Source organism: Cynara cardunculus (assembly GCF_001531365.2).
Source record: "Cynara cardunculus var. scolymus isolate 2C chromosome LG 8, CcrdV1, whole genome shotgun sequence".
In the NCBI taxonomy this organism is placed as follows: domain Eukaryota; kingdom Viridiplantae; phylum Streptophyta; class Magnoliopsida; order Asterales; family Asteraceae; genus Cynara; species Cynara cardunculus.
In genome coordinates this window covers 19,575,116-19,601,015 of record NC_037535.1, presented here as the reverse complement: position 1 = coordinate 19,601,015, position 25,900 = coordinate 19,575,116, and the positions used below count along the sequence as shown (strand labels likewise).

General features: G+C 34.8%; 1 protein-coding gene across 4 annotated transcripts; it reads right to left on the bottom strand.

The window, feature by feature from the left end:
• Nucleotides 1-4,239: 4,239 nt before the first annotated feature.
• Nucleotides 4,240-24,264, bottom strand: LOC112516519 (probable ubiquitin-like-specific protease 2B). 4 transcript variants are annotated; one of them, XM_025123594.1, is made up of 15 exons: nt 24,029-24,264; nt 21,246-21,517; nt 21,059-21,152; nt 20,921-20,970; nt 17,541-17,729; nt 17,373-17,445; nt 13,543-13,651; nt 11,063-11,194; nt 10,070-10,267; nt 9,942-9,997; nt 9,769-9,862; nt 7,561-7,651; nt 6,853-6,957; nt 5,166-5,621; nt 4,240-4,827 (listed from the first exon to the last, which is right to left on the bottom strand). In XM_025123594.1, exons 1-15 carry the CDS (start codon nt 24,177-24,179, stop codon nt 4,411-4,413), a joined length of 2,487 nt encoding a protein of 828 aa, XP_024979362.1. In that variant the 5' UTR covers nt 24,180-24,264; the 3' UTR covers nt 4,240-4,410. The 4 variants fall into 4 exon arrangements, with proteins under 4 accessions (XP_024979362.1, XP_024979363.1, XP_024979364.1 ...); XM_025123595.1 differs by having other exon boundaries at nt 21,059-21,140; XM_025123596.1 differs by having other exon boundaries at nt 24,068-24,264.
• Between the last annotated feature and the right edge of the window lie 1,636 nt (nt 24,265-25,900).

Below are 25,900 nucleotides of genomic sequence, written 5' to 3'. Positions count from 1 at the left end.
TGTGTAAGTAAAATAGAAAAGTTAAGGGGCCAAAATATACATTGCAAGAAGTTAAATGTGTGTAAGTGAAATAGAAAAGTTAAGGGGCCAAAATGTACATTACAAGAAGTTAAGTGTGCGTAAGTAAAATAGAAAAATTAAGGGGAAAAAATGTACATTGCAAGAAGTTAAGTGTGTATAAGTAAAATAGAAAAGTTAAGGGGCCAAAATGTACATTGTAAAAAGTTAAGTGTGGGTAAGTAAAATAGAAAAGTTAATGAGCCAAAATGTATATTACAAGAAGTTAAGTGTGCGTAAGTAAAATAGAAAAGTTAAGGGGACAAAATATACATTGCAAGAAGTTAAGTGTGTGTAAGTAAAATTAAAAAGTTAATGGGCCAAAATGTATATTACAAGAAGTTAAGTGTGCGTAAGTAAAATAGAAAAGTTAAGGAGCCAAAATGTACATTACAAGAAGTTAAGTGTGCGTAAGTAAAATAGAAANCAAGAAGTTAAGTGTGCGTAAGTAAAATAGAAAAGTTAAGGGGCCAAAATGTACATTACTAGAAATTAAGTGTGCGTAAGTAAAATAGAAAAGTTAAGGGGCCAAAATGTACATTACAAAAAGTTAAGTGTGCGTAAGTAAAATAGAAAAGTTAAGAAGCCAAAATATACATTACAAGAAGTTAAGTGTGCGTAAGTAAAATAGAAAAGTTATGGAGCCAAAATGTACATTGCAAGAAGTTAAGTGTGCTTAAGTAAAATAGAAAAGTTAAGGGGCAAAAATCTACATTGCAAGAAGTTAAGTGTTTGTAAATAAAATAGAAAAGTTAAGGGGCCAAAATGTACATTACAAGAAGTTAAGTGTGCATAAGTAAAATAGAAAAGTCAAGGGGCCAAAATGTACATTGCAAGAAGTTAAGTGTGCATAAGTAAAATAGAAAAGTTAAGGGGCAAAAATGTACATTTCAAGAAGTTAAGTGTGCATAAGTAAAATAAAAAAGTTAAGGGGCCAAAATGTACATTACAGGAAGTTAAGTGTGCGTAAGTAAAATAGAAAAGTTAATGGGCCAAACTGTATATTACAAGAAGTTAAGTGTGTATAAGTATAATAGAAAAGTTAAGAGGCTAAGATGTACATTACAAGAAGTTAAGTGTGTGTAAGTAAAATAGAAAAGTTAATGGGCCAAAATGTACATTGCAAGAAGTTAAATGTGCGTAAGTAAAATAAAAAAGTTAAGGGGCCAAAATGTACATTGCAGAAAGTTAAGTGTGTATAACTTAAATATAAGTTTGAAAATATTATTAAAATTTGACAAAAATATATTGATATTAGTATCAAATTAAGTATTTAAAATTGCTCATTATTTGTGTAATTTTTTAATTCATTTTTTAAATTTATTTTAGATAAAATAACGAAGTAATTTATATTTGGTTTAATAATATAATTTTCTTATAAAAATGATAATTATTTATTTTGTTAGAATTTGATAATTATTCTAATTATATTTTAGATTTTTTATATTTTAAAATAAGACGTTTATCTTCTATTTGATTATGTTTATCCGTAATTAATTATACGAATTCAAACATCGAGCTTTAATAAATTGTACTTTTGCATAATTTACCTGTAATCTTGAATTTTAAGTAAACATTGGTTTTATGTGGTTTTGAGAAAGCGATAATGTTTTTATTTTTAAATAAAATATAAATTTAAAAATATCATAAGATTTTGAACAAGAAAATATCGATACCAGTATTAAATTAATCTTTTTAAAAGTTATTTTGTTTTGATGTAATTTTCTTAATTAAATTTTTTTAATTATAATTTAATTTAGGTTTAGTTACAAAGAAATTTAATTTAGGTTTAATAATATATTTTTTTATAAAGATAATAACAAAGTATTCTGTTAGTTATCAATGATTATCCTAATTATATTTTAGATTTTTTATATTTAAAATAAAATATTTATCCAATATTTGATTATGTTTATCTGCAGTTAGTTAGACGAATTCAAGTATTGAGCTTTAATAGATTGTACTTATACATACTTACTTGTAATCTTAAATTTAAAGTAAATATGCATCAATAAACAGTAATTCGAACATAAAAAATTGTTTTTAAAAATTTTCATCAAATGCTTTATAATATAGTGTAGATAAGACATATTTGTTGATTAATTAGTATTTGTTTGATTATTAGCATTAGGACAAAAGAAACTCCAAATTTAATTCATATGTTTTAGAGAACTCCAAAAGTCACAACGATCTCTAACATCGACTCCATTAAAAACATTCGCATTTTAATATTTTATCTTATATTTGATTTTTTAATAATAAAAATAAAACATACAAGATTGGGTTCGATAAGAAATGTCGGTTTCTGTAAGAAGTGAAAAAATGTAACCTTCACATAATATATGTGGGAGGTACCCTGTGCGAAGGTAACCGTCGTGGTTTGCATTTTGTTAGACCTGAATCCCTTCACTCAACTCTGTTCTAACAAATTGGTGAAAGTACACAATCAAGTCTGTTTTCTTACATGACCACGAGTGTCTATATGAAAAAGATTACGAATTGGAGAGAATCCTACCGGGATAAAAAAACTTGAAGAACCCAAAAAGATATCAAATTGGATGTTGAGACTTAGGGGCCGTTTACTAAACGCTTGCCTAGTAAGTACTTACGGAGTAATTTTTCTCACAGGATGAACATGGCAAGGGTCAAAAATCTTACCCGGTAAGTGCGATGATAAGAATGAAGGGGCTGTTTGGCAGTTGCTGAATGGTTTTGTGCAGAATGGTTAAGTGGTCAGAATGGTTAAGAGGGTCAGAATGGTTAAGTGCTGAATGAAATATGGTTGTTTGGTAAATGTTCTCTGAATGATAACAAATTACCATTTTACCCCTCTATATGATTTAATCCAAACCAAGGTTCTGTTAGCATCCAAATGCATCTTTCATATTTGTTATTGCATCACAGTGCTTCTTTAATGTTTTTAGCCTTGATTCAACATGAGATTTCATACAAGAAATTATGGTTTCACACTTTTGGATTTGGGTTATGCGATGGTTTTAATCGGTGGTTTCATACAAGAAATTAGGGTTTCACTCACTTTTGGATTTGGGTTATGCGATGGTTTCAATCGGTGGTTTGGACCAGAAAATGAACGGCGACTGTGGTTTCGATCGGCGACTGTGGAAGCGAACGACGACTGTGGTTTCGATCGGNCGACTGTGGTTTCGATCGGCGACTGTGGAAGCGAACGACGACTGTGGTTTCGATCGGTGGTTTCGATTTTGGGGAAATATCTGAAGCGAACGGCGACTGTGGAAGCAGATGGAGGGAACGACGACCGTGGAAGCAGTGGGATTATCGCAGAAGGAGACGGCAACCGGAAGAGCGACCGGAGATGGCGATCGTGGGGGGTGGGAGGCGATGTGAAGGAAGCGCTGTGTAGAGAGGGCAAATTTGGAAAAAAAATAGATCTGAATGGTTGGACACAAAATGGTTAAGAGGGATATGTAACCATTAAGAGGTTTCATTTTTTGTGCCAAACACTCCAAACCTCTGACCGATTAAGAGGCTCCCTCTTAATGTCACCATTAAGAGGGAAACAAACAGCCCCGAAGAGTCTTACCCGGTAAGTGAGGGTAACAACTCTTACCCAAGTAAGTGCTTACCAGGTAAATTGTTATATAGGATACGTTTTGATGTACTGCAATCTTACCAAATAAAATAAAATTATAATGCTGACTCCTAACGTTAAACATTTACAGGGTAAACATTTAGGTAAACGGCCCCTCAATGTCCCACCCTCTTCCCTCTAGCAAACAACTCAATTGCACTCCAATACAAAATCCTAAACCAACCCTTCCTGTCTCTCTTTAGATTTGCTTTTTTTGTTTTGATTCATTTGCACCATCTCAACAATAAAGTCTAGACCTTCAATGGAGCCCTAATCAAAAACCCAAATCCATATCATACTTCAACCCCTGTCACTAGTTGGCTTCCATTTCTTCCAAACCACCATAACCAACAAAGGAGATGACTTGGGGAAATCCATTTGTTGCTTACATTAACGGTTGGTTGTCTTCACTATCAAAAAATCTGTATTAATACTTACATTATCACATCAAACTTGTATAAAGATAATAACTTATCTACCTAATTAAAAAGGGGCATATGATCACAGATGAAAAAGCAAGTGTTGGCATGTTTTTGAAACCATAAGACCATGCTTAAGAGGCAGATGATGAAAGTAAAAAAGGATCTATACAATATTATTCACCGTAGTAACAAACTATATACCGTAAACCAAAAGACATCAAGTTTATGATTTTTCGGTTATTGAATATTTCATAATTACCTTGGTATTCCGACAAAACGTGGGATTTGCATCCTTCAGAAACCCATTGGATATGATCTTAATCATGTCATCTGCAAATCGGCAGATGGGCTTCTCCTGAGCCTTTTTCGTGCTTCACGACCCATAGGTTGCCTTCTTCTGTTCCCATTCAAATACTTTCCACCGTCATCTTTCCTAATAGAAGAAGAAGAAGAAATTGCCTTTTTCTGATTGGAAAATATCCCACAAGAGCTTTCACCTAAATCATCTGAATCAGAGTCCTCAACAACACAAGTTTCATACACATCATCACTTGAAGACGACGAACAACACTCATCAGAGTCTTCAACAACCAGAGTTTCAAGAACATCATCATCGTTGTCATCATCTTTTGATGATTCCTTCAGTCTTAATAAATTCAAGCATTTTTCGGTACAAGCCACAAACGAGTCCATCTTGATACTTTTAGCATTTGTCACAGAATCTGTTTCTTGACTTTCCTGTTTATTCCAAAATGTGAATAGTATCAGTTGTGCAAAATGGCAAGTATATAAAACCATACAAAACCTAGTAAGTCCCACCCGGAGGTGGAGACTAGGGGGTGGGGGTGGAATGCACGAAAACTTGACTTCTACCTTAAAAAGTAGAGCAGATGTTTCCGTGAAGACCCTTTATGTAGAAAATATATTTGTAGTAAATAGCTTAGATGGAGGCTTCTCTCTTTCCTGAGTTCGGCAATAAATTTTGCACATAATCCATAAGATAGCATTTTCTGGTCATCAGATAGCAATCCTTTTGATAATTTAAATACTTATATTGATGCATCGATAACTATTACCTTTATCGGTGACAATACAGCTTGGGAAGGGTCATACAGAACCAACTGTCCATGATTCTGATCATTTGCAGCAATCAATGATCCTCCATTATCTCCTGTCTCTGGAAACTTTTCACTATGAGATTGAAGCTCCTCAAAAGATGTCAGAAGACGTAGTCCATTGGTGTCACTATCCAAAAGATTTATGTCCATGTGTTTAGCATTCACATCTCTTGATCTATTTGCACAAGTACCAGAGATATTTCCATTAAATAATTCCTTCGAGTCGCATGTCTCATGGAGAAACTGTACTTCAGCTTCTTCCTCATTTACATCCTTGAGCTTAGATGACAGCTTGTCATTGCAGCCAGATGATAAAACTCGTTGAGAATTAGTTTTGACAAGTTCAAAGATCAAGCTTTTGATACGAGCACGTTTCAGAGAAGCTTCTTTAGGATGGAACCAAGCTTTACTAATCTGAGAAGAGAGGTATTTGTTATTTGCAGTCATTGCATAAAAATGGATATATGAAAATTCGAACATTGAACTATTGAAGAGGAAGCTTCTCTTTTGTTAAGTTGTCGGCTTAAGGACCCAAATAATGGTTGTAAAAGCGGTAAGAGTACATATGCTAATATTCTAAAATTAAACCCTAACAAAGAGATTATGAAGATATTGAAAATAGAGGGGTAGGTATCTGATATTCGTCCTCAATATCATTGATCTCCATTCAATCACCCATAAGTAAAACCGATCATTTTAGATAATAATAGAAATTGAGCTGGTCAAAAGAAATTTTGATTGGCAACTTATAGGGTTTGTGGCATCCAACCTCTCTCGGTCTCTACTTTTGAACTATAGATGGCCGACCCATCAAACAAGATACTTCTAACAGCAGCATAGGTTAACTGACTGTAAGTAATATCACCCCCTCCACCTTCCTCTTTTGATTATAATGAAATGTGATTGAACTACTTCACTTGTATAGTTGCATTGTATATAATATGCCAAGTCTACAAGAAGAGTTTACACTACAGTTTTCTACTTCTAGGATGAAAAAGGTGAAACAAATTTCACTCCGGATTAACTATCTCCATTTGAAATCCAACAGGGGGTAAAAAAGCCTGAACCTCTTAAGAGTTTACTTTTTACATGTCTTACGTAGGTGTTTGGGCTTCAGAGTATGTTTTTTGGAGTATTTAATATTTATATACCACAAATGAACTCACACACTCTCCTCATCTTTGGTAATGGTTAGAACCCTTGGCCCCTGAGAGGCTGGACTCTACCGGTAACCCGGATACCGCTAGACCAAAGGCCCTTTAGTGGCCTCAGAGTATGTTATAAGCATATTGTTGAGACATCAATACGGCTGTATATCAACATGAAAAAGATAATCCTGCTACTTTGGAAAGGGGACATCTTCTGAAGGACAGCTCAAAATGAAAACTGAGTAAATACATAACAGCTAAAATTTACAATTAGATGCGAGGGCACCATGGAAATACAACACTTCTCTAAAAAACTGTGACACTTCATTTGATCATCTTTGTTTGGACAAAGAGCATCCATAATTGTAACTGGTCAAAAAGAAAATTTCGGTAACTTATAAATAGCACTTGTAACTTTTGCTGACCCGTAAAGTAGATAACCAGTAAGAGATATCTGACGATTGTGGGATGCAGAGAATAGATCACAGATGACTTACAAAGTTGTTCAACGGGTTGAAGTTAATGGGAGCCTTTTTCACAAAAAGTTCCATGTAATGGAGCATGAAGAGCCCACAATCATACGAGTTTTGCTGCTGGGGTACCTGAATAAATGAAGGTAGAAGGTCAAAAGAGCCAATGATCATTTACTTCCAACAAAAATCCAATAACCCATTTACCAACTAAAAGCTACTGAGTAATACCATGACTGAATTCAGAGAAGCACAGATCCCCAAATTGGTCAATCAAAGATACACAGCATAAGCAAGTTTCCCAAGATAAGAAAAACACATGAAGAAGAATGCTAGTGACCAGAGGATAATGGAGAAATTACTTCTTCTATATTGAGAACAATATTTCGGTGCATTCAGTACACAACAGACTAGCCACTATAAATACAAAGTAGAGAGAACACATGGCAGGGAATAATTTTATCTTCCCATAAGTCTAACAAAACCCAAACATATTGCAGTAAACAACAGCACAAAGGGCCATGAAAGCGCACAGTGTGTTTTGACACTTCAGTTGAGACATTAACACACTTCAAACTTTGAATACTTCATCTAGCCACTTATGATGCATTCTAGTAAATTCTCTTCTACTTTTCTAGAATACCCAGATCATTAAGAGTTTTCCGATATGTAAATTAAATCCATCTGTTGCATGTGTATGGCTCTTTCTTTTGGAATGGGACAGAGAGTAAATACCTCAAGATGGAGAAACCGCAAATTCATGAACTTCGTAGAAATATCTTCTGCTGCATCACTAGTCCTCTCTTTCCACTCTTCCCACAGATAGCTGTAGAATGCGAAGGCGATATTATAGTACACAAACATACAGACTATCTAATGACGTCCATAAAGTAGAACTAATATTTCAAATATGGTCAATACAAAAGTAAAACATTCACACAGTATTGGGTATAATAGAAAGAGATCTCCACCCTTAGATCAATCCTGAGTATGCCTCTATTGTAGTTCACTATTACACAGCCTTCGGTACTCAGTTCCCTTCTTTTCCAATGGATCACCGCTTTTACCGATCCCTACACAGTGTATTTCGAACTCCTGTTGAATTTCAACGTTTTTCTGAAGTCCCCAAGCCCCTTGCAATATATTTGTTGATTACCGAATTCTTTTCCACAAATCACAGGGCTCAATTATGGCAAAGTCATTGGCAACATCATACGTAACTCGGCCCTTTGCATCGGATGAGCCCATTTATAGATTGGCTCAAAAAAACTTCCTTTGAGATTCCTTCCAATGGAGCAGCAAACATCACATATCTATGTTAATGCTCTTCCACCGATCCCTCATATTAAAGAGCCAAAAATTGCTTGCAAAAAGAGCCCTCAGCTGTGGATCGAAACTGCTTCAACATCAATATTGCATTATTGGCCTCCTTCTATGGTCTCATTCAAACCACCGAAATACATCCCCCTCAAATAAAATTATTGAGACTTCGATTTTCTCATCGTTGTTTGATCGATTGAGTGCTAAGTATCTCTCCACCCGCATAATCCATCCATCAAGATCCTTACGGTTGAGTGTAGGTAACTCCAGCTTCTTTCCCTTGCATGAAATCGGTTCCAGTTCTCACCCCCTCTTTCTTGTTTGTTTTCCAAATCAGCACCGACCCTTCCTCCTCTGATCCCAGATGTGTCATGATTTTCTCAGCTGGGTCTGCTTGCAATTTCACTAACCATTCCAATTGTTTCATCATTTTTGCATGTCGTCCATTCTCGAAGCCACTGTGCACATCGTTGCACCAGAAACACCACTCTTTCGGTGTGCTATTGCTTTATAAACCCAAGTAACTGAACGTAGTTGACTGATTACTACAAGACTTTCCAGCTTTTGGGAGGCTGGACCCAGAGGCGCAAGCCCCAACATCAATTATACAATGCACATCCTTCCCACTATCTTACATAAAAGAATACTCGCTATTTAACTATTCCCCATTTACCCTTATTTACACCAGACTTGACTCTTTTATTTGTTACTACTCTTATTTACTTCCTCCACACATAAGTAAACATAAGAGCAGGTTTACCAAGTTTTGGACTTCTAACAGGAGTCGCTGCAAAAACTTCATGCCACTATCACTAATGCACATGTGTGAACTGCACATCCGCACATGCTTCAAATTTCAGGCAGGATTGAGTAACTACTATTCATGAAATTTTCTGCTGTGAACACCCAACATCTAATCTCTCGCAATAAACAAAAAGAACGTAAAAAGAATTTGTAATGCACATAAGAAACCAAACCATGTCATCTGTACCATCACAATAATCCATCATCGTAATATAGTTCGAAACTTGGAATGCAAACACGTTTATATTCCAAGAAAGAAAACTGCTTAAAACTAAGCCTGATAATTTATGAATTGAATACAAAATTGTTGTATTCCCTAGGTTCATTGATCACTTCTGCCAAACCGGCAGAAAACTTCATTGAAAACACTTTTGCAAAGAAACATAGTGTTGCAGCTACTAAAATCATTGTGAATATGAGGTACATTCAAACAAAATATTTACTTTTTAAATGTAATGGACACTTTCCTGATACATTAACTTTAGTCAGCCTGGGCCCAACCCTTTTCCAACCCAACCATGTTGGCTTGTAAATGGGTTTCGGTTTAGTTTGGGTTGGATTCATAGGCTTATTTCTTGGGTTGGGTAGTCGGCCCATTTTATTTTTGTGCAAAAGTTCCAGGGAGAACATTTTTTTGTGTTAGCTAAGGAACCTCATAGAATTCGTTATTACCCTATTGTAACTAGTATGTGACAGAGGTATAGCTGAGTATGGTGCAATAAAGTCCTTATAGTGTACAAAAGAAGGTAGGACCAAGAGAACTCTCCCAATGAACTACAAAGCAGTCCTTAACCCATGCAGAGAGTCTAAATAGCTTACCATCGGATACAATTTTCAAGACCTCTGTGGCTTCCTTTAATAGAGTCCATGTGCAAAATGCAGGGCACTTTGAGTGAATTCACCAGTTCCTCATCTGCACCGGTGTTGGTCATATTAAAAAAAGGGCATCGTATTGCAAATAACAAGAAGTTCACAATCAAATGAGAAGTTACCTGTGAAATTCACCACTTCCCCAGGATGACAAATAACAATCAAACTCCAATGCAAGCTGCCACGTATATAGTTCAAATAAGAAAGCATAATGATGACTGCTATACTCGAATCCTGGCTATAATCTTACCGGAAGTTAACAGGAATAAAAATGTATTCCTTTTGAAAGATGTTCACTTTCTTTGTCCACTTACGAACTCGCTGAAAAGCTGCCTCCGCGTCAAATAACCGCAATTGATTTTCATCAAAATCTGCCAGCTTTCTAAAGAAAAAGCTGTTGAAGAAATGAACTCTTCCATCTGCAGGTTTGATCTTCTTCTTCAGGTATCTACAAGTAACTCAAACTTTGTAATCTAAATTCGGTACCATGGTACAAATGTTACACAAGAAAAAGAACTATGACGCAATGAATAGAAGCTTCCAGAAGAATACAGTTCGTCGTATAGATTACCATGTAGGTTTCAAGAAAAGCTAGTTCTTGGTTCTTCTAATGCAACTTAGCATGTCATTCTCTCCCATAAGGTTTCATGTTTAATTTCTGTGCAAAGATGAGACTAGAGGAACAATACACTCATTCACAATACAAGCTATTTGATATCAATGCAAGTATGCAATATCTGCCAAGGATATCAGTTATCTCCCAATTACTAGACAGATAATGCAAGGGATTACTCTCAGGTTGGTTCTCTGCCTTATTCGGTCCAATATAAAGTTTTGACCATTTAAAAAGAAGGTAATATAAGGGCTGAATGAAAAATCTCTATGTTAAACCATTCCATAAGACATCAACCAAGAGTTTTTTTGCATAGGGATTTAGGGTTTCTTTTTATAGGAAACAGCAAATATGGTTGCTATAAGCAGAGCATGCAATTTCCAAACAACAAATAAACTCACACACAATGTCTCCAAAGAGATTGAACTAACAACCCAACGGTTGAAAAGCGTTGCTTGGTCGATTGGGCCAAAGGACTGATTGCAATGATAAAATAAAAAGATATCATGTATAACAAGAAGTTAGGAGCATCAGATCTTTAGAGGTAAGCAGAATGATCTTTTCTCTTTCACAATCCAATTCGTGTATGCTCAAGTAGTTGCACATAAAGTTAAAGCCAAAAAGCTCAACTCGATATAGAAGTCGACGATGGTATCATTGATAAACTTCTCTGGCTGCAGCAGCTGAAAGTCTCTCTTAGAAATAGAAATAGAATCACAATCCCCTTCCAGATAGGTAATATCTTCGAACGATTCATATGAACTGTACGACAGTTGAGCAAAAATGTCATGAAAGAAACTTGAAACCATATGACATACAGGGCTGTAGTGAAGTTTGATTAAACAAAATCAAGAGTGAAAAAACAAAGTATGAAGGGTAAGCAACTTCTCCATAACCACTTTGATAGATATTGATCAGCAAGAGAGAGCATAACTATAAAATCATTTAATACTGCATAAGCATTTAAATACGCATGGGTCAACCAAATATCACTTTAAAAGGTTATCTAACATGACCTGAAGTCATTAAATAAGTGAATCAAATTGTGGTTAATTTCGTTAACTATGAATTGGGTGGTGGATTCACTTCAACTTTTTCTAAAGTATACTTTTCACAGTACATATAAACATAAAACACAAGTAAGCATTATACTGCACAAAGCAAAATATACTGGAATTAATGATGAGAATATACTGATGCACAAAGCTACTGGAATTAACGATGAGAACTTTGTCGTCTCATTTGTCATTCCTTGCAGCTTTACAAAAATACAGAATACAAACAAAATAAACCTATCTATTTGTGTGGCACCACACCATCATTATCAAAACTCAACCATGGATTGGACAGAGAATGGATAAACTGTATTCATGAACGAGGAATCAAATTGCAGATTCATTTTCAACTTTGTCTGAGGTAGTTATGTAAAATGCATAAATATTAAACACATGCTCTATTCATGAACCTGAAATCAAATTGTAGACTTATTTCAAATTTCTCTGAAGCAGTCATATAATATGTATAAAATTGTAAATTTATTTCAAACACAAGTGGTAAGCTATATTAATGAACTGGGAATCAAATTGTAGATTCATTGCAACTTCCTCTTAAGTAGTTATATGAAATGTGTAGATTTCAAACACAAACGGCAAGCATTCTCGAAATGTATATAACAAAAATATACTAATATTGAGCATGAACATGTCTTGTCCTGTCAGTTGTCCATTATGACCTTTACCAAATACCAAAAAAGAATTCAACTCATGTGGCTACTAATAAAGTTTGGACCAATAAACTCTGGACACAATCCCATGAAACAACAAGCAAGTGAGGTCATGAATCTGTATCATGGTTTTAAAAGGCGGAATCGAGCCTCAAGGCGTTTCCCTCGACGAGGCGAGGCATAGGCCCTAAGACGAAAATATATATACACATTATACACAAAAAGATGTATGCAATATACACATAATGGAGTACTAAACACGAAATATATATATATATACACACACATATATGTATCATAATAAATTACTAAAATAATTTAATACCCTTTTTTCAATGGTGACACATAGTTACAGTAACAAAGAGAAAAAAAATATTGATATATTAACAATAAATATATATGTGCTGTTACAGTGACGCGTGGCAGATTTTTAAGGACTTTTAGAGGCTAAATACAAAGATTCAGCTGATAAAGATAAGAGGTCTCAAAATAAAATAATATTTAAAAACAGATTCAGGCATCTAGCTGTTTAGAGTGGAGATGTATGCCTCCATGGCACCTTATCGCTAGGCTATACAAGGCGTACATTTCAAATATGAAGTGAAAGTGGCGCCTCATACGGTTTTATGCCACCTCGCCACAAGGCGCACCTCGCACGATTTTGAAAATTATGATCCATATTTTTTTATAGAATTCTAAATGCAACTAGATACTTTTTAGTTGTTACTCTGTAAACCAAGTTGACATTCCATGTTGGAATTCTTGATGTGTAAAAGTAAAACGCTGAAGAGATGTTTCCAGACATTTTCACAAGTCCACACAAACAGTAAATCAGCGACTTCCAAAAAGTTGGTTGCCAATAAATAAAAATGGATGATGATGATGATGATGATGATGAAAACATGGTCCAAAAAACTAATGTAAGGTAAATACATGTAAATAAAAAGACACCAATCCATTCCACACATAAGATCAGATAGATCTAGCTTGTATTATTGGTCTGTAGTCAAGAATATCTAAAAAACACATGAAGGTAAACATTAACCAAAAACATGTCCCAGAACATAGTCTAAACAGAATGTAAAGTAGATACATGTAAGCAAATAGATGTCAACCCTTCCACACATAAGACCAGCTATCATATAATGATCTGGAGCCAATATTATCTAAATTCCTGACCCACATAGTACAAAGACTGGAAAAAAATATATGGCCAATGATATGTCACACCAATAGTCCAACAAATTCCTAACTGTGAAGAATATTTTATTATTTAATCTCTTAAGAAGGATAAAGCAGGGTTGAGAGTGTAGACTTGGGTCAATCCAGTAAATAAAACCTTCACTTGAGTAAAAGAGCAGCATAAAAAAGAAGGCAAGAAACTCACTCAAGATTAACCTCCCACTTTTCCCTATACTGCTCATTGAGAAATTTAATTTGTTCTTCAGTGTAAGTCCAACAAGGGTCACAGACAGCAAACGTGACCTCCAAATTGCCTGCAAGATTGCTTCGGTAATCAAGTTATGACTTGCTACTATATTAACTCATATACGCACTGGTAAATAGCTAAAACCCATATATGTATAAAGATGAAGGCTTGGCACATATGTGCATTGTATGAGATGCAAGTAAATTTGCATGCTCAACATAACATGCATACAATAGAAAATACACCTGATTGTGAGTCATAAAAATATAACAAGCTTATCAAGCAAATAATTCACCAATCCCTAAACTAACATATTGCAGTTTCAAGCATGCACAATACCCCTCCCCCTTTAATATAGAGGACACATACAAAATATATGGCATACAGGTGCAACAGCTGAACAGCTTACACATTAAAAATCAAGAATAGTTTGTTGCAGTTAGCCTACACTTGATGCCTAGGATCATAAGAATGGAGTTTAACTCGTCAAGATATTCCTTCAAAGGCATTTCGTCCTTCATTCGTAATGAGAATAACCTTTGCTTTAACAACAACTTGTTTGTTAAGGACTTGGTCATGTAGAGACTCTCTACTTTCAGCCATAAAGACGCAGCAGTCTCCTCATCGGCAACTTCATAAATCACCTCATCCGCCAAAGACAACAAGATGGTAGAGTGAGCCTTCTCATCTTGTTGTGCAAACTCAAATTCAGCCATATCTTTAGGCATTTCACCAGCCAAGGGAATCTAGATGCCTTGTTGTTTTAGGAGAGCTCTCATCTTAATTATCCATAAGCTGAAGTTGTTCTTTCCTGTAAACTTGTCTATCTTGATCATTTGTGGAGGCATTTTCTGAAATCTTGAAAAAAAAAACTATGGTACAAGATTCAATGTTGAGAAATCAAAAACAAATATCCAGACTAATCTTCAATTGAGTCGGCAATTTCTAAATTGGCTGTCCAAAATCGGTAATCCAAAAATTGATCACCAAAAAATCGACCATTCAAGAAATCAAAACATCAAGTTTGATTGATGGTCACAAATCGATGCCTCCAATTGAGCACCCAACAACAAAATTGATTGTAGAAGAATCAATTTAGACCGATGAATTTTAGAAATTGACTGTTGTTGCCGATTCCTCAAATTGACTGTTGAATCCGTCAATTTACACAATCGATTTCCAGAATCGAGAAGCTCCACCTTGAATCGAATACCAAATTGACTCAATCGCTTGCCAACAGAAAAAAATTCCAAAAAAGAAAAAAAAAGCGACTCAAAGACAAAATCAGAATCGATAATAAGGCGAAATCCAAATCGATTGAGGAGGAGACCAATGATTAGCGATTGGAAGAAACCTCAACGCTCTGATACCAGTTTGTCAAGAAATTAGAGAAACGATGTAGAGAGAATTTTAGACGAACTGGGAAATAGAAGGAATCTTTTTTTGAAATTGGGATTATCTTACAAATGAGGATAACCCAACCTATTTATAGGTAATAGCCAAGTCACGCTAGCAAAAAGAAACTAACTATTTTAATTAAAGCCACACCTAACAATCCTGGTATAAGTTTTGTTGTCAACATTGTGATTCAATTTCTTAGCAACCCATTAGTAAATCACTTGAAGGTTATGAACTGCATTTTAAGATATTCGAAGAAAGATCCAGGGAAAGGGCTCGCGTTCAGAAAATCTATCAACCGAACACTAGATGTCTATATCGATGCAGAATAGGGTGGATCCTCATATAATGGAAGATCCACATCTGGATACTGCTCATTCATCTGGGGAAATCTCGTGTGTGGCAAGGAACAACCGGTCATAGCACGAAGCACTGCCAAGGCAGAGTCCTAAGCTTTAGCCTTGGGCATTTGAGAAGAAATTTGGTTAAAACAATTATTAGAAGTACTTAAAGTTATGACCTTATACTTTATGGATCATGTGTGACAGCCAGTCAGCAATTGCAATCGCCAAACATCCAGTCTAGCATGATCGTACCAAGCACGTGGAGATTGATAAGACACTATCTATGAGAAGGCCGAAAACATGACAATCTCACTCATACATGTTCCATCCAAGCAACAAGCTACGAACATTCTAAGGTTCTGTTTCGGCCCAATCTTACTCAACTAAGTACCTTGCTTGGTTTATAGAACATATATCACCTAGCTTAAGGGGGATAGAAAATCAAGCTAGGATATCATATAATATGTAAGTTGATTCTTAGGGATCAGTTACATAATTATCGATTCTCTCTTTATTAAATAGAATCTGTATTATATTTTAGAGGCTGAATTATAGGAGTCGTTACACATTTGCTTGTATATAAATTTGTACATTGTATCCAAGTTGGAATATAAGCTTTTCTCACACATCTCAACCAGCTTTATAAAACAAGGGTATTTAACTAAGAAGTAAGAGAGTCCTAGAGTAAAAGAAGACACCATCCTAAATCAAAACAAATAAGGTTAGTAGATAAGTGTAGACAGACAAGGACAACTGTAGACATATAAAAACAACTATAAGTATCCATAGATTTATGGAAGTCTTTTCCATGCTTATCAAATGCTTTTCTTCCTTCTAGAACAAGTCTTCAGTCGTGGTATCATATACAACGATACTACTTATTACTACTATAAGCATCTTGAGCCTGTTGGTGTTAGTTCCTTCAAGTAACGGGAAAATTTATATCATATCTGTATCTATATATATATATATATATAGGGTTGGGTTCCGTGAGACCACCCTGTTTTCATGAGACCCGTTAGACCACTGTGAAGGCTTGGATACACATTGTTAAGGATGTTATTCAGTCAACTAAATCAGTTTTCAGTTTATTCGGTTCGCTTTAATCGGTTTTCAATTTTTCCCAAACTACCGGATAACCAAACCACATAAGGTTCGGTTAATCGGTTTCGGGTTATTCGATTCAGTAACCGGTTAAACAGAACAAGGGATCATACTTTTTCGTTGAACATTTGTCTTCAACAATTATTCCAAATGCAATGTTGCTTTCCATATATAATTGTATCACGCATTTATACGTGACAATCAAACTACAACAAACAAAAATAATTATCTAGCAAAAACATAATCTCCCAGGCCCTACTGTATATCAAGCAAAAACCATTATCATATAAAAACATGTAGGATCAAATAAAAAATAATGATCTTGCAATAAGATATAAAATAATAATAGCCTAATGTGTTATTCAAATTATTTGTATAAAAATAAAACAAATAAAATAATAGTATAACATCTTATTTGGTTTAACCGAATTAGTAAAAAAAGAACCGAAAACCGAACTGAATAAGATATCCTTATTTGGTTAACCGAACCAAATAGCATGAAATCGTTTAACACAAACCTCATTCAACTCGGGTGGTTTATTCGATTACGGTTTTTTTACACCTGGATACACCATGAAGATTTTTGTGTGCTTCCCATGAGGGTTTGATGCATTTTTCCTGTTCATTAGAAGGTTTGTTTTTTTTCATTGTTTTTATGTGAATGTTGGTTTTTTTTCAAGTGAAGGTTGTCATTTTACGGTTTGATGTTTTACTGTGAAGGTCAGATATGTTTTCCGGTGAAGGTTTGGTCTGTTTTGCAATGAATGTTTGGTTGGTTTGCTGTGAAGGTCAGGTCCGTTTGTTGTGAAGGTTTGACGAGATCTCAAAAAAGAAAACTCATCCAAGGTGTGGTCTCACGGGTCTCATGAAAATTGAGTGTCTCACATGATTCCAAGTCTATATCCACACACACAGAAAAAAAATATCTTGAAAATGCAATACCTGATTCTTGACCACTATTGGCTAGTTTTGGATGCTCCGACTTGATATGAAGACTGACACCAGCTGTTACGAACTTAATACAGAATAAAAGAAACTTCAAATTTCACAGAAGTTCAACCTATAAAAAACAAACTTAGAAAATATCATATATTAAAATTTTAAACCCACATGATCCAACCATCTTGACTCGATACTAATAAGATCCGCAATCTTCCATTCAAAAGGAAGAGAACCCATGCCCCATTCTTCCTCTGAGACATCAAGCTTAATGGAAATGGGAAAAAAAGTCAAATGTGCTTTCCTGTAACAGTTTCTTCCATATGTAACGTACTCTGGGTAAACAACGACATTGGGATCCTGTACATGACAACCAAGAAGAGGCCCAAAACGATTATTTCCATTTTAAGGAAGCATACAAAGACTATGCTAACGACACAGTCCAAACTTCTATACATGAATTTCCATGAAAGCTCATAAAGTTAAATTGTTCTATACTCATCATGCTCCAACATGAGAAAATTCAAGTTTTATGACCCCAAAAAAGTAGAGGGAAATGATAATCCATAGATGAACATAAGCTATGAAGTTGAACACGTGTGTTGTTTCATATGCCACTTACTAATATAGATTACTATAATTCAAGTTTTAAGTTTTGAGACTCCAAAAAAGTAGAGGGAAATGATGATCCATGAATGAACATAACCTACGAAGTTGAACAAGAAGTGTGTTGTTTCATATACCACTTAGTGATACAGATACGCAACTACAATTATGACATCTTAAGCATAGTTAAAGTTTAATTTTTTATTAACACAAACTTTAGATTTAGAGTTGTATCACCCATTAGGGTTATTTCCACAAACTCTTTAGCAATTTGTCCAAAACTGACATATGAGAAACTTCCAAACATCTCCCTAGAGAGATGTCATGACCAATAATTTTAGTTAAATGTCTAGTTTTGCCATTACTAGTGCAAAAACATATGGGAGATATATAGAAATTGACAAAACATGATAAAAGTAAGTGCAAATCAAACAAATTTAATTCCTCTCTAGTATCTTTCACAACACAAGGTTGTATTAGACGCTAAACCTAAACACTAACCACCATCATCATTGTCAGGATCTCAATTTTAAACTTCACCATGGTCACCAAACTCAAAAATAATCTACTCAAACTCAATTTCTCAAAACTCCAGAAAACCCACTATGAGAACACCAATGACTACTATAACTTGATGTCACATTATCAGTTAAATGTAGTGACATTGAACTTGCCACGACTGTCCTGCTTCATTCTGAAGCTTCAAGAGTATACCTCATATTTGCCAATTTATGCATTCATTGTCTTAATTCTAGTTCGGTGTTACAGATCATAATGCCAGAAGCTGTTGAGTTGTTTCAGGATCCCAGGCCTGGTTAGTTTTAGCAGCAATTCACGTTGTCTGTTGGCCAAGTCATATTGAATTGAAGAAATCATGAAAATATTCGAACGGGTCATATATTGAGCCTAAGAAGCCATAAAGAAATATATTGACTACACATCTTTTGAATTCAGAATTTAGTTCTCAGATTGAAAGTTCAACCACAATAGTGAGGTTACCAGGTCGCATGTAGTTTTCAAATTAGATGATGCAGTCCAAAGTATAAGATTCCTCTGGCTTCCCTCAAGCTAGGATGTATCCATTGACACGGGATCTCCATATCAGTTTGTACTGTGTTTGATTGATACTGGAATTGAGTAGCAAGTAGATGCAAAGGTTGTGGGCATTGCAAGGTGCACTTGGTGGTGTTCAGTAGTGAATGGTGAGTGGTACGGATCAGTAGCTAACATATGAGTTTAAGCGAAACGTAAATTTCAAGTTTCCCATTCGAAAATGGTGATTTTTCATAATTCCAGTGCCAAAATTAGACAAGAACTTCATGTAACATAATATTTAAGAAATTATTATACCAATGAATTTGTTACTTAACTTTTTTTTAAAGCATGAGAAGTTCAGGATAGTCCAACATCATGCTGGGTGTACGTGGAATATGCACACAAAATTTAAGGGAGTTAGTACTAATAACCCCACTATTCTTCTAAATAGGTTGAATATGTAAACCAAGAGTTTTTGTTATCCTTTTCTGACTGGAATGTAACCTCCCCTTCGTGGCAAAATATCATGGGTGTGACATCTAATATATCTTAGTTTCTTGGGATGTAATAAATTTCTTTTAAAAATAAAGTGTACAGCTCAACAATAATATATATATGATGCAATACACACACACACACACATAAAGGGATGTTATTCTACACCCTTTGCTATTCCTACACCCTATACAACCCTCATCTCAACCATTCAATTTTTAATCAATTAATTGTTTCCTAATATAAAGTATTAATCATAATTAATAAACTCTATTCATATTCCATAAATATTCAAATCATAATAAATGAACTCCAATCATTTCTATAAATATCTCAATTAATTGGGTTGCAAAGGTTGTACAAATGCACAAGGTTGTACAAATGCACAAGGTTGTAAAAGAAATATACCCCACACACATATGTGTATATATATATATATATATATATATATATCATTGCATCCTAATAGTTTAGTACTAGGTTGAAGAGCTAAATTGCTTGTATGAATAACAAACCTGAGGGTAGAACAATATGAGACGACACTTAACATCTCCCAAGATGCTCATGAAGTGAGTGATATACTATGCTGGGTAATACAGCAGTTTCTTTCTTTTGTTGCTTCTTATCATTTAGAAACATCAGAATTCATGTGATATCTATTTTTCAACTGATTTGCTTCTCATCATTCATACTTGCTACTTTGTTCTATTGTTCTACTACCTTTACCATACTTTGTTTTGGTACAACGCACACACATTATGTTTACAAATACTTTCTGCTCAATATCTTCTAAACTTTATCATGACTTCCCAAAACATCCTACCCTTGGACCCTACTTCCGAGTGAGATATATTGATATGTTTCATTTGGTTGGGTTTATAACATATTTGAGAACTGTAAGCACGAAGACTACGACAAAAGAATACAAATGACATCCTTGCCTTTTGCCTCTATGGCCATCCAACCCTCTCAAGGATTTACACCATTCACTCGGTCCCCTTAAGCTCTGTTTGGCAATTGCTGAATGGTTTGGTGCAGAATGATTAAGTGGTCAGAATGATTAAGAGGCTCTCATGATATAGTGCAAAATGAAATATAATTGTTTGGTAATTGCGTACAATGAAATTAGGGCTCTTAATGGTTAAGGGAGATCCAGGATACAAAAACATTCAGAGGGTTTTAGAACCATTAAGAGGCATATTTTTTTTTGACAAACAAGATTCACCTCTTAACGATTCAGAGGTTGCCTATTAAGAGGTAAACAAACAACAAGTGTATATTGAACTTAACACAACTTACCATATTGCCGGCAAATCAAACATTATAAAATCCAGTAAAATAAGCACAAAAACCATTTAGCAGCTCGTACTATTACTTCCTTTATCAATTTTAAATAGAATCAGCAATGCACTTACCATCTCAGGTGAAGTAATCTCTTGCTCAAGAATCTGTTTTCCTGATAAACCTGAAGAGATAACAATGATAGCACTTAAGAAATAATTGTTCTCCAGATAACATACATTACTATTAAAATAATTCTAGAAGTAAAGAACCTTCAGCATCTGCAAGATCATTAGAAGACATTGTTGATAAATTATCATTGTCCTCATCAGAGATTATAGAAACGGACTCATCCTGCAATTGAAACTAAATTGAATAGTTGTTACTTTGTTCCAAACCTATGCTAGAATTACTTGTGCAGTAAATGAAATTAATGAGTGAAATTCAAATGCTAAATACATCAGCCAAGTGAAGCCTTTGGGTACAGTCTGAAGGCTTTCTGTCAGTGGCAGTTTTAGGGGACCTAGGAGTGTTGAAGCTATCTCCATGATAGAAAGTGCAGATATCAGGACACATGGATCCAGAAAAAGCTTTTGAATTGTTGTTTGAAGAACTGGATTGTAAGGCTGCATCCGACCGAAAGATCCTTTCTTTCACCGCTTCATCAACTTCATGAACAATTACTGGTTCATTCCTTGATTTCTTTCCTTTAGGTTTCACTCCTCCTGCAACTATGAGGAAAAAGAAAGTAGGTAGTCGAAGTTATCACATTGAACTATACAAAAAAGCAGTTGACTGAAAAAGACATCGTCCGATGTAACACATATTTTGCATAATTTATGACCAATTTCAGGCTTGAACATTGATCTTCATGGATATGATTTCTACTTCTATTAAGATTGGGGACCTAAATAATTCAGGACCAAAGGTGCAATAGCCAATTTCCACCTCAACTTATGATTAACTTAGCTTTACTTTACCTAAATGGTATTCCTCTTCTATATTATGATCCATTTAATTTGTGATGCATAGGGAGGGTGTAGCAAAACCAAATATATATCAGAAGCAAGTCCGTAAATTTAATATTTGGTCATAGAATACCTATTATTGATGAATATATGAGTAACACAACTAAATCAAAAACTACTCAACATACAAAGATGGGAAGTGCAAAACATGTAAGAGAAGAAATGAGCATTGTCATGTTAGTGTCAGCAACTCAACATAAGCGCCCAGGTTTTCGAATGAGTTAATGACTATCTAAGACAGCCTGGGGGAGAATGAAAGCAAATGGCAGGCAGATAGAAGAATGCTGATCTTGTAACCGACAACATAATAGGCTGTCAGAATGGAATCAGTGTTGCACTTCAAAATGCAACTCCAGGCGAAACTTGGGATAACTAGAGCATGGTTGAGAACACTGGATAGTGTCGGATGATCTACAATATTCTGTTTCGAGTGAAACAATGAAGTCCTCTAGCCCCCACATCATAAGCTATGATTCCTCTTCAATGATCATTTCAAAAACACCATGTATGTAACAATTTAAACATATAGAAATAAATAAAAGTAAAAAATCAATATCTTATGCGTTCATATGTTGCCTGATTAATCAATGAAAACATAAATGACTTCAAAATCAACAAATACAACATATAATAGAAACTCCACTAACGAATAACCAATGAGCTTTAGAAGTTATCCTATTTCACATACCCGATTGATCATACTCAAAATTCAAGATATCTTGAAACACAAAACAAGAAAACTAGCTAAGTGTAACATTTAAATGCACAAGTGATGCCTTTTTGTAACAAGCAGCACTTTAATATAATATACGATGCACACATACTTGTCAAAATCATCTGAGCCATGATTTGGGTTGTACCATTCATTTTATTTGTAAATCCCATAGAGAATCAAAATCCTATTTGATTTATAACTGCCTTGGTAAATCATGCTTGCATTGGCAAACTGAATTGTATTAACTAATAGAAGATGACATCTCATTAACAAAAGTAGAAGTCAGCATTAGTGCCCATTTTGAAAAAAATGGATCCTCTTCACTTTTTTTAAAAGTTGGTGTCACCAGCATTTCAACTTCACCAAAACCAATTTGTTTGTGACCAACCAAACCATACAGATCATTAGAGCATGAAAGAAATAAGAAAGTGGATCAAATTTCAGATTTTGTTTTGACAAAATCAAGTTTACTGAAAAAGGTATAGTTTTGAATGACTTGGATTTGCTGAATTTCAAATGTTGAGATATTGACTAGCAGGGGGTGGCAATCTCTTCGTTCCTCCGTCGTAGTGTAAAAATTATAGGGTCGTGAAAGGTGCTACCATATCATTTTGTTTTGTGCAACTGTACATATTTTTTAGCTACAATGATGATACAAGTTTCCCTTGACAGAGTTGGTTTGCATGGCTTTTCTCCCACCCCAAACCCGGATTCGAATCCCGTTTGTGTCATTTTCCTTAGTTAGCTTTCAATTTCAGATTTATTATGCTTCTAAAAAAAATTGCAATAAAAGACTTGAACAGAAGACCTCACATATGAAAAACAAAAGCTTACCAATAGACCAATGATTATTTTGTGAAAAATATTCATATCTTTGTTTCTTATAGTCAAATGGTGCTACCACTTGAAAAAAATTCTAGGTCCTTCTCCGCTCACTACTTACTTTTCTAACAATGAATGTGAAAATGTGAAGCAGTTCCCCCATCATGCTTTTAAAATGAGCATATTCTTATACAGTATTTAATTATTCTGAATTTGTTTTAACTGAAAGGAAGTTCAATCATCACCATCATCACCTCAACATAAAATAGGAAGTAACCCTAGCCATGACTGCTGAGCATCACAAAAAGTACAAATTCAAAAAAGAAAACCCTCCCTGTTACTAAAGACACAAAATTGGATTTTCCTTTCAAAGCTCAAACCGGGTACCTTAGGCTTCCACAGTCTAAATTGATGACTCGTCACAAATACTATCCCTACATATCGTTCTTGTAGTGTTTGATATGAAATCAAATGTAAACCATCTCACCAGTAACACATTCGTATCAATTTTGAAATGGAAAATTAGTATACTCAACCTCGATCATCCAACTGTAAGTGATCAATATTCCCGTGATTCCTTGTACATCAATATGCATACGATAAACAAGTGTACGTGTGTGAACTGATACTACAGATTAAAAAAAAAACTAGGGTTTTGATAGTCTTCGAACACATACATGATTTCAAAAACTCATAAGTGTCGACGGGGGAATTACCACACCGAGATTTCTTCTTCCCCGATTTTGTAGATTTCCATCTTGATTTCTCCTCCGCAACTTCATCTGACTCGTCAAATAAAAATTCTGCAAATTTCTTGCCCAAATGCATCGTAGCAAAACCCTAGAACAAGGGTTTGATCACTGAAAGTCGAAAGTTGTGAAACTTCAAGAGCACGGAGAACACACGTAACGGCAACTTTGTACGGTCACACGGACCGGTAAAACCAAAGGGAAATTTGAGTTTCTACCCTCAATGTTTCTCTAAAAACAGTATGGTAAATTCCTATTTTGGTCCCTAAACTATGTGAGTTTTATTGAATCACGTCCCTAATCTTCATTTATACCACATTTGTCCCTCACGTTTGTATAATCGTTTGGTTTCGTCTCTCCAACTAACGGCTGTCATCTTTTTCCGTTAACTCATGTTAAATGAGAGGTATTTTGGTGATTTACCCATCCCTCAACCTTATCTCTTCCCCGACGTCCTACCCTTTTGCTGGCGACTCTACATGAACTTACAGCATGAGTTGTTGTATTTGTATTTTTAGAGAAAAGGGAGAAAATATAAAGGTGAAAATGAAGGAGTTGAGGAAAACAAAGTCAACACTTCCATCTCGTGGATTCACTTTTGATTTTCTTGGTAATTACAGGTGCTAAAGTGATATTAAGCAGCTTTTATTCGTTTGTGATGATTTGTTCAAGCAACAGAGAACCTAAGAGAAGTCTACATGTAGGATCGGAGTTCTGGTTTTCTTTTGTTAACGGGTTATTTCTATTCCTATTGCATGTATCAAACCTTTGTTATATCAAGGAGTGTTTGTGGTCTAAAAACATCAAACTGTATATTCTTGAGGAACAAGGGTCTTGACTAAACTCAAAAGATCTCTAACTAAGGATGAACTATTACCTTCAGAGTCAAAGGGTTCCTCAAAGTAGGGAAGAAAGACGAGATTTTAGGTGGAAGCCAGATGCGGGGGATACCTAAGACAAACTAGTGAAGTGCGGGGTAGGGGTGGGGTGTCGAGGAAGGCAAATAGGAGAAAGGTAGAGGGGTGTAGGGTTGGGTTTTCTTTCTTTTTCTTTTTACATTTTGTGATATATTTATAACAGAAGATTAAGAATATGGAGAAAATGACCAAAATATCCCTCATTTGACTAAAATTAACAGAAAAAAGTGTAACGGTCGTTAATGGGAGGTATGAAAATCAAGTGATTTTGCAAACGTTTGATACAAATACAGAATGTACTCGAGGAAAATACGAGGTAAGTTGCTAACTAGTGCACGTGCATGTCTTGATTTTGGATTCAATTCCTAAAACGCATTAAATACACTTTGGTCCATGACTTTTGATTTTCATAATAAGTTAGTCCCTCAAATTAACACTATTAGTTTGAACTCCGATAAGTCTCTCATGTCCATTTAACTCTTATTTAACTTTTTCGTTAGTTATTTATTATTTTCTTCTCTGTTTCCTTTTCTCTTCTTGTTATCCCTCCTCATATTCTGTTTATTTTTAACATTTTCTTTCCTCTCTCATCTCTTCTCTAAAAAAACAAGTGGATTTTTCATTTTCTTTAAATAAAATAATAATTTTAAATGTTCACATTTAAAATGTTATTTTTGAGTAGATATGTAATTGTCTTTGCATGTAGTACTGGATTTTTTTTTTACTAGTGTTTGGATTCCTCCATGTCTTCTTAGGTTAATAACGTTCATTTGAACAACAATAAAAAGTCATATTCATCTAGTTTAGTCTGTATCGTGTGGTAGCTGTCTTTTCTTAAGATATATGGGGTACATATAGATGGAGTCACAGTTCATTTTAGGTT

Coding starts and splice junctions, on each gene's coding strand:
- LOC112516519 (XM_025123594.1), bottom strand. CDS start 24,179: ATGCATTTGGGCAAGAAATTTGCAGAATTTTTATTTGACGAGTCAGAT. Junction 9,998..10,069: donor TTTATTCCTGTTAACTTCCG/GTAAGATTATAG, acceptor TATACGTGGCAG/CTTGCATTGGAGTTTGATTG. Junction 9,863..9,941: donor GGAAGTGGTGAATTTCACAG/GTAACTTCTCAT, acceptor ACACCGGTGCAG/ATGAGGAACTGGTGAATTCA.